Source organism: Python bivittatus, unplaced genomic scaffold (genome assembly GCF_059951505.1).
Source record: "Python bivittatus isolate LINGU-HERP-01145 unplaced genomic scaffold, Pbiv_v1 ctg000440_np1212, whole genome shotgun sequence".
NCBI lineage: Eukaryota > Metazoa > Chordata > Lepidosauria > Squamata > Pythonidae > Python > Python bivittatus.
The window spans coordinates 2,426,474-2,442,567 of NW_028277063.1; the positions used below are offsets into that span (position 1 = coordinate 2,426,474).

General features: G+C 41.3%; 1 protein-coding gene across 6 annotated transcripts; it reads right to left on the reverse strand.

Annotated features, from left to right (window-relative positions):
- Nucleotides 1-859: 859 nt before the first annotated feature.
- MAZ (MYC associated zinc finger protein) lies at nt 860-15,806 on the reverse strand. 6 transcript variants are annotated; one of them, XM_088142617.1, is made up of 7 exons: nt 15,507-15,806; nt 12,907-12,993; nt 8,847-9,637; nt 5,344-5,407; nt 4,963-5,134; nt 3,000-3,207; nt 860-2,168 (listed from the first exon to the last, which is right to left on the reverse strand). In XM_088142617.1, exons 1-6 carry the CDS (start codon nt 15,540-15,542, stop codon nt 3,020-3,022), a joined length of 1,338 nt encoding a protein of 445 aa, XP_087998743.1. In that variant the 5' UTR covers nt 15,543-15,806; the 3' UTR covers nt 860-2,168; nt 3,000-3,019. The 6 variants fall into 6 exon arrangements, with proteins under 6 accessions (XP_087998743.1, XP_087998742.1, XP_087998739.1 ...); XM_088142616.1 differs by having other exon boundaries at nt 12,907-12,996; nt 15,507-15,805; XM_088142613.1 differs by lacking the exon at nt 15,507-15,806 and adding an exon at nt 14,744-15,255.
- Between the last annotated feature and the right edge of the window lie 288 nt (nt 15,807-16,094).

A 16,094-nucleotide genomic window follows, 5' to 3' on the forward strand; every position in this document is an offset into this window, starting at 1 on the left:
GGGGCAAGAGATTAGCAGAGATGGTGCTGGTGCTGGAAAGTCCCATATAGTCTCTTATTTCCTTCCACCCAGTCTTTTCTTGCCAATGATAAAAACTTCACATTGGCAAGCCACAAGTGCAGTGAGTATCAAAGAACTAGAGTCCCAGCACAACTGCCACGATTTCCTCTGGGACCGCCCAAGGACTAAATGTGCAAAACAAAACCTGGCCAAATTAGAAGGGATTGGAAGATGATTAAAGCCCCATCAAGGGTGCAGAACTGAGACACCAGTCTAGGTAAGCTGGGAGAAAACAGACTCATGATGCTTTGGATCCAAATGAGCTCAGCAAGCTGATGCAGGAGTTTGATGCAGAAAATGTTTTCGGGGAATCCTACTTCCTCAGGAGAAAATTATATAAAATCTCTCGCTTCCAGTTCTTCATCAATTATTTATAAGCTGCCCAGGCTGCTGCAGGAGGGAGGACGAAAAGAGCCCACAAATTAACTCTAACCACAGCAGAGCTCCAGTGCAGCATTTAATGTCTTGCCAAGGCACAGCAACTGCATCACACCATGATTACTGGCTCCAAAACATTCAGAATTTGCTCCTTCTCCTATAAAGAAGGCTATGCCCGCTAAGCCATGATCCAGAAAGCATTCCCATGGGTAATTGAAAGAAACAAGAAAGTGGCTTGGGAAACTCACTTAGAATGGAGATATGCAACCGGGTGTTAGATCCATTACATATTTTAACTAGATATGAAAGGTCCCAAGATAATATGATGATAAAAGGAGGTGCAAGAGAAGGCAGAAAGCAGGATACTTTTTTTTCACACTCAGTGATATAGAAATAATCTGACAATAAATAGACACAAATGTGGATTTTTCCCTTCAATTGTTTTACTAAAATCTTTTGCTGCTGAGACACAGATCCAGAAAGGGTGCACAGAAGAGGAAAAGATATGGGGGGGAGGGGCTTACGAGAGAAGGAACAGGGAGAGCGGATATAGATGGACACGGCTTCATTACATTTGTGTTAACAAAAAAAAAAAAAAACACAAAGGAGGGTTATTTTAAATGTCAGGGGATTTTTTTTTTTAATATATATAATACAAAAAAGCGAGACTCTAACCCCAAACTGTGGGGGTTGCATGCAACAAAGGAGGTGTTCAGCAGGTGGGGCATCAATGCTTGGTGCGAAGGGCTGATGCACTTGGAACACGAATCACAAGAGAAGCTGAGGAAATGGAGCATTAAACAGACACCATGGAAGAATGAGGCGCTAGGGCAAGGCGGGGAATTCAGAGCAGATTCTCAGCACGGAAATGGAGAACACTCCACACTGAAGCCATGGAGAAATACAGCCCTTCTCCATCTCATCTCACTGCAGCCCCCGCAACCCCAACCATGAGCACCAGGCACCCATGATGCCCCTGAATCCTAACCTGCACCCCCTTCTAACTTCTCTGTAGTTCCCCAAGTTTTGTCAACCCCTCAACCAACAACCCATTATTCCTAACTCTGTACTCCCTCTCCTGCAATGTTGCTTATACTATGTCCCACAACTATCCAGTCTTCAATCCCCCTTGGTCTGTGGGCTGAGCTTACTAAGTCATTCTGTCTCATTGTCTCACTCCTTTTGTGTAGTTGATCTGGGGGCAATAGGGGGCACTGCTGGAATAAGCAAGAGATCTATTGTGGTAAAGATTATCGCTATTTGGCTTAGACCATGGACTACAGAAATGAGTGTATTTCCAGGACTGTTCTGAGGGCCACAAGTTAATAATAACAGAGTGAGGGAGTCAATAAAATGAGGGTGCTCTTGAAATGCACACAGTCCTTTCATGGCCCTCTGAACTAGAGCTGCCTCATTGGCTGAGCAGATGCTTTCCCAGCTCCACTATTTTATGAGCACAGGCAGGGGGAGAGAATGAATGAAACTGCCATTACATTAGAAACCCATATATGGCCACTGAATATCCATCTGGGCTTGAAGGCTCCAGCTGCCAGTGAGGGAGAGGGACGGGACTGGGAGGGTTGGCTTCTGTCTCCCCACTCCCAGAAATCACCAGGGCTGTGTGGGGAGGGCTTGGCTCACAACCGAAGCTCCCTCCATGGGCAGCACCGTGACGGCGGCAGGAGGTGGAGCCGAAACGGCTGCAGCGAGGGGGCAGACCTCACCCGTACCTGTGGAGAAAGAGAAGTAGAAAGTCAGAATGTTCACTTGCAAAACTCTTATTGTTAGCACAAGCTTTCAGCTTGCTTCCTACATCCTCTTATCACCTTAAACTAATTCTGGTTTAATCATCTGGTTTAATGAGGTAAAGAAGAGATGCAGCTGTCCCTTCTCCAAAATGCCCTATTTATCCACAGCCTGGCAAAATTTCTCCTCTCTAAAAAGCTGAACAGATTAAGTGTCTTAAGTCTGCATATACTAATTAAATAAGGTCAGGCTGGCACTAACTGTTAAGCTTCCTCCTGAAGACATTACAGAAACTGGGTTTATCACTTAAATGCCTGGATTATGAAAGTGTACAGTGCAATATAGAATAAAATGGATCTGTCCAGGATACATGATGCAAGCAACCATCTGTAAAGGCAAAAAGAAGCCAAAACACTTACCAGTGGATTTGTATCTGCTGGTAACATAAAGGTATTTATTGATATCCCCAACCCTCCTGTTTTTGTTTTAACATTAAAAACACACGAAAATCCCCTAGAAAAATATTCAAATAAATACAACATTCAGTGGATTGTATGTCTTTTTAAAAATTAAAGCTCACATCCTGGTTCTGTCCTTTTAAGATAAACCTGCAGGAAGATCAGTCAAATCACACTAGTCAGATACTGCTATATGCAGCACTTTAAACTGGCAAAGAGATTCTAAGTTAGGATGCAGCTGCCCCAGGGAGCTGGGATTCTCCCTTCTCTCACTGAAAATATAAGGACGCATGAATACCCTAGGGGACAGATGGGCCTCCCCTCCCCCTTCCCAGGACAGAAGGAAGCGGCTCTTGCCTGGTGGCCCGGCCAGTGTTTCACCGCAGCGGTTGGCCCTCAGTGGCCGCGGCCCCTTCTCCTGCGTGCGTCTGCAGATGCCCGTTGAGCTGAGCTGGGGTCTTGCAGTGCACGCCACACAGCTTGCAAAGGAAACGCTCCAGCCGCGGGGCGGCTAGTCCATGGTCCTTGACCGCGTGGACCCTGAGGTAGGCCGCTGTGGTGAACCCTACGGGAGGGGGAGAAGGACAAAAACCAGCCAGGTCAGTGTCCGGCCTAGTGAAAGCGTTAACCCGGTGTCCTGCAGTGCTTGGCTGTGCTTCATCCTAGAGGCGGCTGCGTCTTGAAATCTAGTGAAGGATCTACTGCAACAAGCTTCCCTAATTTTGGAGACAGCTTCTCCATCCCAAAGACAGCTGTTTCTTGCCACCAAGCAAGCTATCACTGTACAAACAGCACATCCCACCCTAGGGGCAGCTGCATCTTGGTACTAAGGAAATAACCTAACCCTCTTAACATAAAAACATCAGAACCTACAACAGAGACATTTTGATAAGAGAAAGTCAGTGGAATCCCCCATCCCCCCCAAGAGATTTATAACATGGTATTTAATTCACTATAAGCTTCAGAGCAAAAATGGAACCAAAAATAGTAAACTGCTACTTTATATTTCTGAGATTCCAGATATATCCGCATATATATTATTAATATATGGATAATGCACATTAACAAAAAATGTAATCCAGGAATACATTAAAAGCACAGTTAAACTTTTAAAAATCCCACTGTATATTTTTACCGATTTTAGCTACTTGCACATCATCCAATAATTTTGGTATTAAGGCTATTACGTTTTCTGTCAAGACTAAGCGGGATACTGATATTTCAGATGGATAAGGTTGGAACAGACACATCCACTGCAGACATTAGGGAATCCCCTTGTAATCATTCTTAAAATTATTTCTTGTACATTTCTATCAATTCATTGGATTATATCCATACAAAAGATAAGCATAATCTTTCACTTATACTGCATACTATAAGTCACTTCAATGTCCTGCAAAATGAAACTAAGGAAATGCTTTGACATATAAATGGGAGAATGAAATATTAGGAGCCATTTGCTAATCAAAAGATAAAATGGGGAGCTCGATCAACCCTTGTATACCAAAAGAAAAAAAAAAAGCTTTAATTTCAGTTATCCACACTGTATTTCCAAAGCATATTATAGACAACTGTATCAGGCCTCACCTGCATTTTTAAACAATTGCTCATGGAGAGCAAATTTTGTTCCATATTTAAAAGATTTTAGTTTTATTTAAATTAAGCTTTTTTTCAACACAGGATTTACCAAGAAAACTCTCCCCCTCCATAAGGCCTCAGGAAGTCACTATACAAAGCTGTTTAACTGTATTCACGTTGGTGGGAACTACATAGCTTATTTGAACGTTTTTGGAAAATTAGTAATATCCAGACAGGCCAGAAACCAAGAGACCATGAGTTCTAGTCCCACATTAGGCATGAAGCCAGCTGGCTGACCTCGGGCTGGTCACTCTCCCTCTGCTCTAGGAAGAAGGCAATGGCAAGCCACTAATGGCAATGGCTTGTTCATGCAGTTGCCAGCAATCAACATTGACTTGAAGGCACCCCGCAAAAAAAAGTGCATTATCCAGAACAGAGATTAAAATGGGGGCAGGTAGCACATAGAAACTAAGTTCGACTCAAATTTACCTTTGAACAGATTAGTGAAGAATGAGAGATTAATGACTGAGATGCTCCTCAGGGAAAGATTGTAAGAGAAAAATTTAAGAAAGTAAATTAATTTACCTGGGATTAAGTTCCAATGATACTGAATGGAACCTAATTCTAAAAAAACTTGCAGAGATTCATATACAGGGCCTGCTGGCAAACTTCAAAAGCAAGACTAATATTTATATCTATAGTTACATTCAAATGTTATTCCATCTGAGCCCTGTCCTCTTACCTTTGTTGCACAGTTCACAGACGTGATTCGGCCCTTGGCTGTGTACTTTCATGTGGTCCGTGATATAGGCAGCACTCAGCATTTTTCCACACACATGACATGGCACCTTTTCCTCATGACGGACTGTGTGAGCACGTAGTCGATCCTTAGTGGCAAAAGCTGCTTCACAAGTCTGCAAAAATAGGAGCAAAGGAATCATATGAATGAATATTGTATCCATTGGTCCATCACCTAAGGCATGTAACAGATAAAGACTAAAGTGCGCATCAGGTTTCCTTAATGTACAGGTTATCTCAATTTTGTTCCCTCTTGCATCAGGAAGACTGCCATGAACACTTGAGCATAAATCAGTACAGCAATGTTATCAATGGGAAAAAATACCTCACATTTGAAGGGTCTCTCTGTTGAGTGGACTTGTCGTACGTGGCTGTTCAAATGATCTGGCCTGTGGGAGGAAAGGAAATAAGAAAGATGAAGTGTGATTCACTTATTCTCTAAATGGGGTTGGGCTGATTTTACTTATCCCCTAAAACAAAACTGTGTTGAGGAATCTGATAGTTTGTGATTGAAAGAAGTCTGGAGTAACAGTGTAGTAGATCTTTCTAGAACTAGGACACTTTTTTTTTTTTAAACTGGGAAGGATCACCTACACTTAATAGCTGCAAAAGCAGCAGACATACAATAGGAATAGCCTTCAGAACTTTGGTTCCACTTCTGAATATCTTTAAAAGATGTAAGAACACAACTCTAATTCTCATATGCACAATACTTCAAACTACTACTAATACAGAATACGTTTGGCAATTTAAAGAATTAACTAATGAGAATTTAGATGATTACCTGCTGAACAATTCCTAAGGAATTAATCCACTAAATACCTGATTAATCAATAATAGTTGCAAGTGGATACTAAATAAGTCTCGATGACAGAACAGAGCAGAATAAACCTATTGGACTTATGGAGAACCCATATGGAACAAGGAGTCTGGAAACTATAATCTTAGAACTGAGGGACGTTATAGTTTTTGTGTGTCCAAAAGTTTACTATTAAAAAATGAGAATGATTAAATACACCTAGTTTACCTTGAACTAATTTCTGTAAGGAGTAGGGATTTTGTCTGTTTCCATATGTTTCTAGCATTCATAGTGATGAGAACAATTGTAACTAGATTCAAGTGGTGCCTACTGTAAGTGTTAAATAGAAATGTGCAGAACGGATTCTCTGTAGACAGCTGTAGGTCCTCTATGTCTTATGCAATTCCTTTTGCTTCAGACTATACTCATATTTTGAATACAGGTGGTTCTTGTTTAATGACTGTCTCATTTAGCAACCATTTGCAGTTATGATGGCGATGAAAAAGTAATTTTTACGACCAGTCCTCGCATTTATGACCTTCGTAGGTCTGTAAAGCAAAGGAAAACTGAAGTAAGATTATAGGCACAGCTGCGGTTTCAATTAACGACCGCTTCCCTTAACCAAGTTGCCGCTCCCAATTGTGGTTGCTAAACAAGGACTACCTGTAACTGATTTAACAAACCATTCTAAACCAAAGGTACCAGACTGCATTTTTAATGAAGGTTTTTAATTGATTATTGTTGTAAATTAGAAGTTTGAAAACAGTAAAGATCTCTTATATTTTTGAATCCAAAAGAACTGATTTTTATAAAACAAACTACAGGTTATCTCAATTGTTCTCATTTTATAAGGAGCTTTCCCTAGGAACTTTCAAAGTAAAATGTAATAATTGGCCAACTTGGCAATTTATTTGGCATTCAAAATTATGACTGCTTAGCATTTGCAGAACATGAATATATATGTCTTAAGACATTATTAAAATGTCTTATAGTTAAAAAGCTAGCATACAGCCCCCAGTTTGGGGGAGGTGAAGTGAGGGCAGGTATAATAAACATTCAGAAACCAAGGGAGATTCTTGACCACGAGCAACCTTTTTGATTACTATTATCCCATGTTTCCCTTGCCTTCCATGTAACAAGGTGCAACTTTTATTCAGAATTGTCTTCTTCCCAAAACAGCCACAGAAATTTAATATCCATACTAGTGTGCATGTAAAAACAACATAACTGTAGCTTTGCTCACTAAGATTATATCAGTTGGAATAATTTTTCCTGCGTGAGTATATTTTAATTAAACATTTATGGGAATGTCTGAAAATCAGCAACACAGTAGATTTCTGCATTTCTAAAGCAAAATGCAAATCTCTATCCTTTGGAACTTGCCTTTAGGGCAAGTATGGAAAAAGTGCAGTTCATGAACCATATGCATCTCATCAGCACGTTTTGTGGCCTCCAGAGTACACAGGACCAAAACTTGACTTCTTAGGTATGTCTTGAAGTGATATTTTGGGGGCAAAATCTTAAGCCTCTTAAAAATGTTAAATTTCCCCTTCCCTGCTTGGGTCCATTTTGAATCCTGGTCTTCCCTGCTTTTGTAGTACCACCTTTGAACTGAAGGAAGTTATGCATTGTGAATCTAGGGCTAGCTACTACTCCAGATTTATTTTCCACTTCTTCTCATGTCAGTGTTATGTGGTTTCTTTCTTTTATAATCTGTTTCCTAAATTAAGCAGTTTCACTATTTTAGTCCAAGGGATTCCAGACTCTTGATTGGTTCTCTTATTTCTTCTGGGCAGGTATTTGTTGAAATATCCTGGAGTGCCGAAAGTATTTTGCAGTAATCAAAACTTTTAACCACAGTACATTGACAAATATTTATAAGCTGGTTGCCATTACAGTACCACAATATCATTACTTGATACTTCTGCAAGGTTTTAGTTCTGAAAATGTGGTATTTCCTTTCCCCACAAGCTGACCTCATTGTTGCTTGATCCAAGAATATTTCCTAATATGTAAAAATCACAGAGCCCAGGATCTTCTCAGACTGTACCATTTTGAGCTAAATGTGAGGCATTCCATGCTAACATGCAATTAAGAGTTAAAAACAAAGGTTTCCCAAACGTAGTATGCCAGTAATTACAAGTTTTAAATTGTTCTTCCCCTCCACATGACTTTGTCTTAGCATAGGCTACTTCTTTATATGCAGAAATGCTAAAACTTAGAAAATCTCACCTACTACCTAAAGGGCATCTTTTTAGAAAAACTAAGACTTAAGTTGTTTCAAACTGTGTAAGACTGCTGAGGTAACTTCATAGATAATATGAAAATGAGTGTGCATTGGAATGACTTTAAATTGCTTCTCCCAATTTTTTTTTCTTTTAATTCACTAGATCTTTTATATTTCCTGAGGTTCCAAACTTAATTCTTATAGCTTGCCAAGATATCTCAATTCACCTTTGGTATCGGGTGCACATAATCAGAAAACTGCCTCACAGGTTCTTTGACATCAGGATCCAACAGAACTATGGCAAGAATTAGGAAGCTTTTAAGTTGGGGTTATATACTGTCACTTGATAGCCACACCAAGGAGAAATATGTGCTTTCACCTGTTCTCTCTCTCTCTCAGCTGGAATCTATGCAGAAGAAATGAGGAAGTTGTTGCTAAGATTAAGATTAATGATGAAAGGACAGGGCATATTTCCTAAGGATTTGATTATTATGGAGACCTTTTATAGAACTATGGTCTACGTGTCCCTTAGAATATTATGTCAAAGTAACTGAGAGAAATCTGCGGAAGTTACAAAAGGAGGAGGGCCCAATCTGGCTCAGAGACTTCCCTAGATATGATTTGGTAACTTGCACACTTATATTATGCTTTCCTAACTCAAACTAGTTTGGTATGTTGTATGTGTATCTTAGTCTTTACCAAAAAGGGGAAATATTTTGCTCAAACATCAAAGTCCTCATGTAAGCCCTTCAACAATTCCCATATGAACTGCATCCTCCCTGAACCCTCAACTCCCTCATACCGAGAGAAACTCTTCCCACAGTGGCTGCAGATGTACGGCTTGTGCACAGCACCATCATGTGAACGGACATGATAGCTCATGCGGTCCTTCCGCTTGAACCGTTGCTGGCAGACAGGACATTGGTAGGGCTTCTCATCTGAATGCGACAACTTATGCCGATTGAGATGGTAGACATCCCGGAAGGCTTTCCCACACATCTCACAAGCATGGTTCTTCCGGATACGTTTGCCTGATGCTGTAGTGGTCACTAGGCCTGCACCTGACCCTGCTGTGTTTCCAGCACCCTCAGCAGGGGCAGGTGTTGCTGGGGCTGTACCACCGATGGCAGAAACACTAAGCAAGCTGAGGGGAACCATAGTGGGCATCTTCATGGTTGTGGGTCCAGCGCGAGAAGCTTTTGCTCCTGTGTGTATAGCTTCATGGCGCCGCAGATTGTAGCCATTCTTGAATTCTTTAGCACACAGGGAGCAGATGTAGGGCCCTTTACTCTTCGGTTTCTTCTGGGCCTCAGCTGCCTGTGGGGTGGCAGGAGCTGCCTGTGGGGTAGGGGCTTGCGTGGTTTGAGTGGGTGGTACTACCTGCCCACTCCCACCTTCAGAGGCAGAAGGTTGCTGCTGTTTCAAGGCAGCTGTATCTACTGTGGAAGCAGCTGGTGCAGAAGCAGTGGCAGCAGCAACCACAGCAGCAGCAGCTGCTGTTTCCTGTGCTGCAGCCAAAACAGGCAGGAGGTCCACTTGGAGGGACTCAGCAGGGGTAGCTGTCTGTTGGGGAGGAGCAGTTGTGGTGGCAGTCTGAAGAAAAAGAGATTGTATAATTAACATAGTGATGAACAATCAAGCCTAATACCCTATAGAAATCTAGCAACTTAAATACAAAGATTAGTAAAATTCTTACTTCAAAAGCAAGCATAGTTTTTCCTAGCAAAAACCCCCAGAGCTGGATTAATCAATATGCAGCATATGCTACAAAACAGAATATAAACAAATTCTCAGCTTTTAATATAATACTTGACGGTTCCTCTATGTGGAGAATTTCCCTTTTCTGCTCCCAGCATGTCTTACAATGCCTCACTACTGAGACTAAAATGGTTTTTTTACTGCACAATAGATACACATGGTATGTGTATTTAAAACTGGTGGTTTATGATTATAAGAAACAAAATCAACGTGTGCAATATCCATGGAAGAGTAATAGAAAAATATCTGGCTTTTGCCTATGGCAGTGCAAAAGAGGGAGTAATTCCATAGACAAGAGGAATGATATTGTAGTATGTTGAGGACTATCCCATTTCTGTTTTCTAGAGAATGTCTTTCTCCACACAAAACTGCAGTGATCAGTTTCAGTGTGTGCACGAACAGGAAATAAATAGGAAAATCCTCTCTGCATTGTTGATTCTGCTTGAGGTTCAACTAGAAAAATAATCCATATTGTGGCACAAGCCCTCTACTGTGATCTAGACTCAAGGGTATGTATCTATGCACATGTCTGAGTGATGCATTATATACTTTAATACCTGGAAGGCAGAACCATGTTGTTTTCCCTATGGTTTTCTCCATCAGGAGAAGATATCCAGTACTATTAGAGATTAAGCTCATGTAGTAGTATTGTCTAGAAACTTTCATGCTTTTGACTAGGATTCAAGTTGAACTTATCAATATTACTCTTACCAAATAGTTGGGAATTTCTATGTACTGTACTGCAAAGTGAAAATTTAGGTATCCTTGAGTTATAAAAAAAAAAAAATCTGTAGCAGTTTATTTTTATATTCAAGTAATGCATACCACTAGCCTTAGGGTCCTAGAGGAATCACTTTAATTCCACCTTAATGTTCTAAATGCTGCAGAACTGATTATTCACACTGATAGAGAGCTTATTTTCAGTTTTCTAAGACAGACCTGCTTATAATTTATCCTGAAGAATGTATTACAGTAATATTGAATTTAAATATTTTAAATGATACTCAACAGAAAGTTATCTCCTCTCTTATAGCACATGATATAGTTTTCTTAGTGTAAAACTATAATTATGCTCTCAAGTCTATGCTGCTGTTAAATAGGTTTCTGAGTCAGTTTCCAAAAATATTTTAAAATTATACTGATCTTGAAAATGCTTCCATAAAAATGACTACCCTTTTGCTCAAACATGCTTGCTTTCATTATTTCAGGCACATTTCATAGGCAAAATGAGTAAGGAAAGGCCAACCCTCTTCCTCAGAGCACTAGATGATCAGCTGTTACAAGGTAGATCTATAGAACCCACCAAGGAAAAATTTAGCTGCATTTTAAAAGGTATGGTTATCCTGAACCATGCATTTCTATATGTCTACCAAATTTCTCCCTAGTTGCCCAGTAAAGGTTGATTGCTAGGTTTCAGAAATCAAATATTTCAAACAATTAATTTGAAACAATTTAGAAATTAATTCTAACAAAAACTTGTAAACTGTTAATGTGGTCATATTTAGGCATTTTATTTTGCCTTTCATACTTACAAAAGAAGTGCATCTTCACTCCACAAGGTATAAACTAGAACTAATTATGTTCTGCATATTATCTATACTGCTGATTTAAATGAAGGGCAGAAGTAGGCTCCTGGCAACACAAGGTATGGTATAAGTGATAGTGATACTGCCATACCTATCTGAAAGACAGGTCCTCAGTATTGTAGTGATTGCTCCAACCACTCAACAGAAAGCATGGAACAGGAACTACCATATAATTTTAACTTCTCTAAGACAAATATAGAGGGATTGTACATATAACCTTGTGAAAAAATAGAGAAAAATGCTGTTTGTTAAATAATGGAGATTTAGATACAAATTTTTGCTCAGTGATATAATAATCAATGTAAATGTCCAGATCAGACATTTGTTCATAACTTTGAACATACCCTATTAATTTTACTTGGGAATAAATCCCAGTAAGTTCAGCAGGATATAGTCAAGATGAAACATGCAAAGAATTGCAGCTATTATTTGTCATTAAAATGATATAAGTAACATACTTTACATGAAAAAAAATGGCTATAAAATACTACATAATCTTTGACTCAGAATTATTAACAAGCAGGTTTTAGTGCTTTTTAATGAAAAATTATATTTACATATACTCTTTAAAAAGCAACAAAGCAATTTCTTGACTAGTATCTGCCAATCTCACTTGGCTCTCTGCCCATGACAAGAGGTTGGCAAAACTCCGGTGAGATAAACAATCCTAAGTCTTCCTCTCAAGACTATAGCTGTAACAAGGGAAAAATAATTCCCTCCACAGTCCCCAACATGGGTGAAAACTGCTATTTGTTCTTGCTGGGTGCAAACAAAATTCCAAAGCAATCAAGTCTCAAACTGAAGAGCGAAGGTACACAGACTTGACTTGCCCCTAACAAAATTTGGCACCTCAACTGCAGAGTCAGAGACAGCAACCTGTTTTTGATGTTTACTCTAAGCAGAAGAGGCATGGATGTTTATCTTCATGCCTGCTTGGCAACTGAAACTCTAATTGACTGATAGCCTTGCATGATGCAGCTATTCCAGATGTGTCGTGTTTTTGGACACATCCCAAGCCAAGTTTGGATAGTAAGAATATATAGGCATTTTTTTCTAGGGCTGAGCAACACTCCTTCCTCTGTCAGACATTTGTCAGCATCAAGCTTTTTGCACCTTCCAGAAATACAGTAATGTTTTTGTTCAGATTGGCTTTTTTCGTTAGTAATCATGGGGAAATCTCAGGGTGCAGTTCTACTGGGAGTTAAGCCCCACTGAAAATTTCAGTCTTCACTTTAAAAAACAGAACTGGTCCAAAACCATGCTACAAACTTTAGTAGTCTTGGCCAATTCATTATCTCAGAGCCAATACTATAAAAATGAAAGTAACTTCAAATAATGACTACATTACTGTAAAACTCATTTATAGCAATAGCAACAACTTTTAATAAAAGTCTTGCAAAGGGTGCAATTACTTTTGATATACAAAAAAAAATCTAATCTACAGCAGTGAGACAGTTGCTTCTAGCAATTGTTTTCAAAAGAAGCACTAGATCTTCATTTATTGCCTAAATAGCTCACCTGGAAGGGACTTTGACTACAGCCCTGAGCAGCAAAAAACCTTGACTGGATTTCAGTCCCAACCTGCAGAGGATTCTGAGTATGACTCTGCTAAAGAAACAAAAGAAAGGAGATCAGGGAACTTTAGTAGAGAAAGGATTCTTAACAACCCTAAAAAACCTGTGACAACACCAAGGCAAGTGCAAGGGTTAAATTCAAAAACCAATACAGAAATAGTTTAGTGATTCCACAGGAAGTGAAAGCTGATTTAAACTGAGAGGTTCATTACAGAAAATAGAATACATTAAACTAGATAGCAGCACTACTCTTAAAGAGAAAGGATAAAATATAAATGCATTTATAACTGCTGTAAAGAAGACTGGAAGCCACTTCTTTATATCTTTTTTTCTTTTTCTTTCCTTGTCTTTTTTCTTTCATTTCTTTTCTATTATTACTTTTATTTTTCTTTCATTTTTCTTTATATTTGTATTGTTTTTACCTTGTAAAAACGTCTTTAATAAAAATTAATTTAAAAAACAGCAGCATTGAATTTTTGGATGGAGAAGAAGCTCAAACTTTTCTCCATCTGAACTACATAATTTTAAACACTGTATGCCAGTTTGGGCAATTTATGAGTACATTGGGCAATTGAGTTAGAAATGAAAAAATAGCAGAAAAGAAAAAGAATTTATAACAGCACTTTTATTGAAGTACAGCAGTTAGCATTCAAAACCAAACTACATGAAACAGCATGATATCCAAGCAGATACTTGACTATGTTGGTGGCCAAAATGAATTGTGATTCTATGGACAATAATACAAGACAGAAAGAAAAGGTACTATGAAAATTTTCTGTAAGGAGAGCGAGCAGAAAACATCACAAGTAGCAACAGATAAAGGCAGTTGCTGTGCGAAATGTGTCATATGTTTCTGGAAAGTAGAATAAGGCTATGATTAGGGAGCTGGGGGGGTAAAGAAAAAGCTGCAAATGAAGTTAAGAGTGTAGTATCTGAAACTTAACAAGATAGATAATTTAAAGGAGGATCATTTAGAGGTGGTTTGAAAAATGAAAGGTGGCCTATCTGAAAAAAAGAAGGCCTAGGTTGTCTTCTGCAAAGAGAAATTCCTGATCAGAAAGAGCAAGCACTGTAGAGAAATATAGCACTCATACTCAGTGAAAGATTAAGGGCAGCAAACAACAGGAAGGGGCTAGTCTTTGGATAAACACTCAAAACAGCTGGAGGATAAGACTGCAGGTTCAAAGAGAGTTAAAAATGGGAGCAGATTAAGACAAATGGTTAAATGGGGTGGGGAAATGACAACATGCTGAAGCAAACACAAGCAACTAACATGGGGCAGGACTTAGCCACACACACATTCCCCCCCCCAATGTTGGAAAGTAAATGAATGGAGGTGATGCGCCTCTTATTAGGTACATCTACAGCTGTTTATATAATCTTAACTATTTGTTGGCAAGGTAGAAATAATCTGGGATTAACATATATGTTTGAAATGAAACAGGTGGAGAATGGATTGCAGATTTAAATAATTAAAAGGGGAAGCAAATTAAGACAAGTAACTCAATGGGGTGGGGAAAGGACAGCATGTTGAAGCAAGTACAAGGCAACTCACATGGGGTGGGGTTTGGCCACACACACCAATTCACCAAAAATGTTGGAAAGTAACTAAATGGAGTCAATATGCCTGTTACTAGTTGTGTCTACAGCTGTCTATTATTTGTAGGTCAGATGGAAGGATTTGGCATTTTTCTGCATTATCCTATGGCAGGAGACCACCTATCTCTAAGAGTTCATACAAAACAGATAGAGAGGAAACAGGTGGAAAATTCACACTACACCTGTTGGCACCAGAAGGTAGTCCATAGCCACCTCCTACTGTAAGTGCATGCGCTTGAGGGTAAGCAAATACGGGGGACCGGAAAATAAGAAGGAAGCACCTTTTGAGCATGGGTGGCCAAGTTCAAACTGGTGCGGGGTGGAAACCCCTGGGATACCGGCCTGAGGAGCAGGGAGCCAATATGGATAAGGGGCATTATATTGGCCAGGGGTGGTGGAGGTGTAGAGGTAACAGGAAAGGGGAGGATTATGTGCGTGTGAGAAAAATAGGGCGAGGCGGCTGGGGCGTGCGTATCTTGGGGGGCATTATGGAAGGAAGACTCCCTAGGAGTGGGGCTGAGGAGGCACCGAGGTAGCAACTGGCAGAGAAAAAGGTGGGGGAGCAGCGCGAGGGGCTGGGCAGAGCAAGCGCGAGAGGGAGGTGACCGTTGGCGGGGGGAGAGAAGCGCGAGGGGCTGGGCACAGCGAGCGTAGAGAACGAGGGGGTAGAGGGAGCGCAAGGCAACGCTGGGCGGAGGGAGGTGACCGTTGGGGCAGCGCGAGGCGGACGGTGGGGGGGAGCGCGTGCCGAGTGCGCCCTGCTGGCCCGCGCGCGCAAGGGCCCCCGCCCGCTGGGATTCCCGAGGGGAGGGGCGGGGCAGGGAGGGTGTGAGCAGGGAGCCTAGAGCTCCAGCTTGCGCTCTCTTGTCCTTCCCTGCTCGCGCTCCCCCCCTTTTTTTTTTGCGGAGAAGGGAGGGGGAAGGTGGAGGAAACGGGGGGGGTTACCTGGAAGATGAAGCTGCTCCAGTTGCTCGGGTCCATGGCGGCGGCAACGAGCGGGGGAGGGGGTTCAGCTCGGCGAGAGGGGGGTCGGGAAGGGAGGGGGGAGCGAGTGGGGAGCAGCAGCAACGTCGCGCGGGCGGGGGGAGTGAGGTGGGAGGGGGGATAGAGCGAGGAGGCAGCGGCGCGAGGATTCCTCGGCGCGCACGCTGATTGGCCCCTTCTGCGCGCGCGCGCGCCCCCCCGGCACCAGAGCCTCTCTGAGCGGGAGGGGGAAAAGGGGGGTGTGTGGAGGAGGCGGCAGGTAGTGATTGGGTGGGGCTGTAGTCCTCGCTCCCGACGTGCGCGGGACCGTACAAGGGACCCCACGTGTGGTGCCTGCTGATTGGGCGGAGTGGCGAGCGCTGTGACCGTAGGGCTCATTCTTTTAAAGACGAATGTTGATTGGCCAATGCCAAGGCGGCCACGCGCGAGTAACGGTTGTCTCTTTCTCCCCCCGTTAGTTTTTTTTTAAACTGAGTGACACGGACCCGTCTCACAAAATGGCCGCCAGCCTTGATCTTTTCACCTTCTAATATGGTTACATTTTTGCTT

What these genes read in the sequence shown, in the direction of transcription:
- MAZ (XM_088142613.1), bottom strand. Translation starts at nt 14,938, where the DNA reads ATGCCCCTTATCCATATTGGCTCCCTGCTCCTCAGGCCGGTATCCCAG. An exon ending in CTACCTTCTGGTGCCAACAG is followed by an intron (nt 12,994 to 14,743) that starts GTGTAGTGTGAA and finishes TTTCTTTAGCAG; the next exon opens with AGTCATACTCAGAATCCTCT. An exon ending in AGAGACCCTTCAAATGTGAG is followed by an intron (nt 5,135 to 5,343) that starts GTATTTTTTCCC and finishes CTATTTTTGCAG; the next exon opens with ACTTGTGAAGCAGCTTTTGC.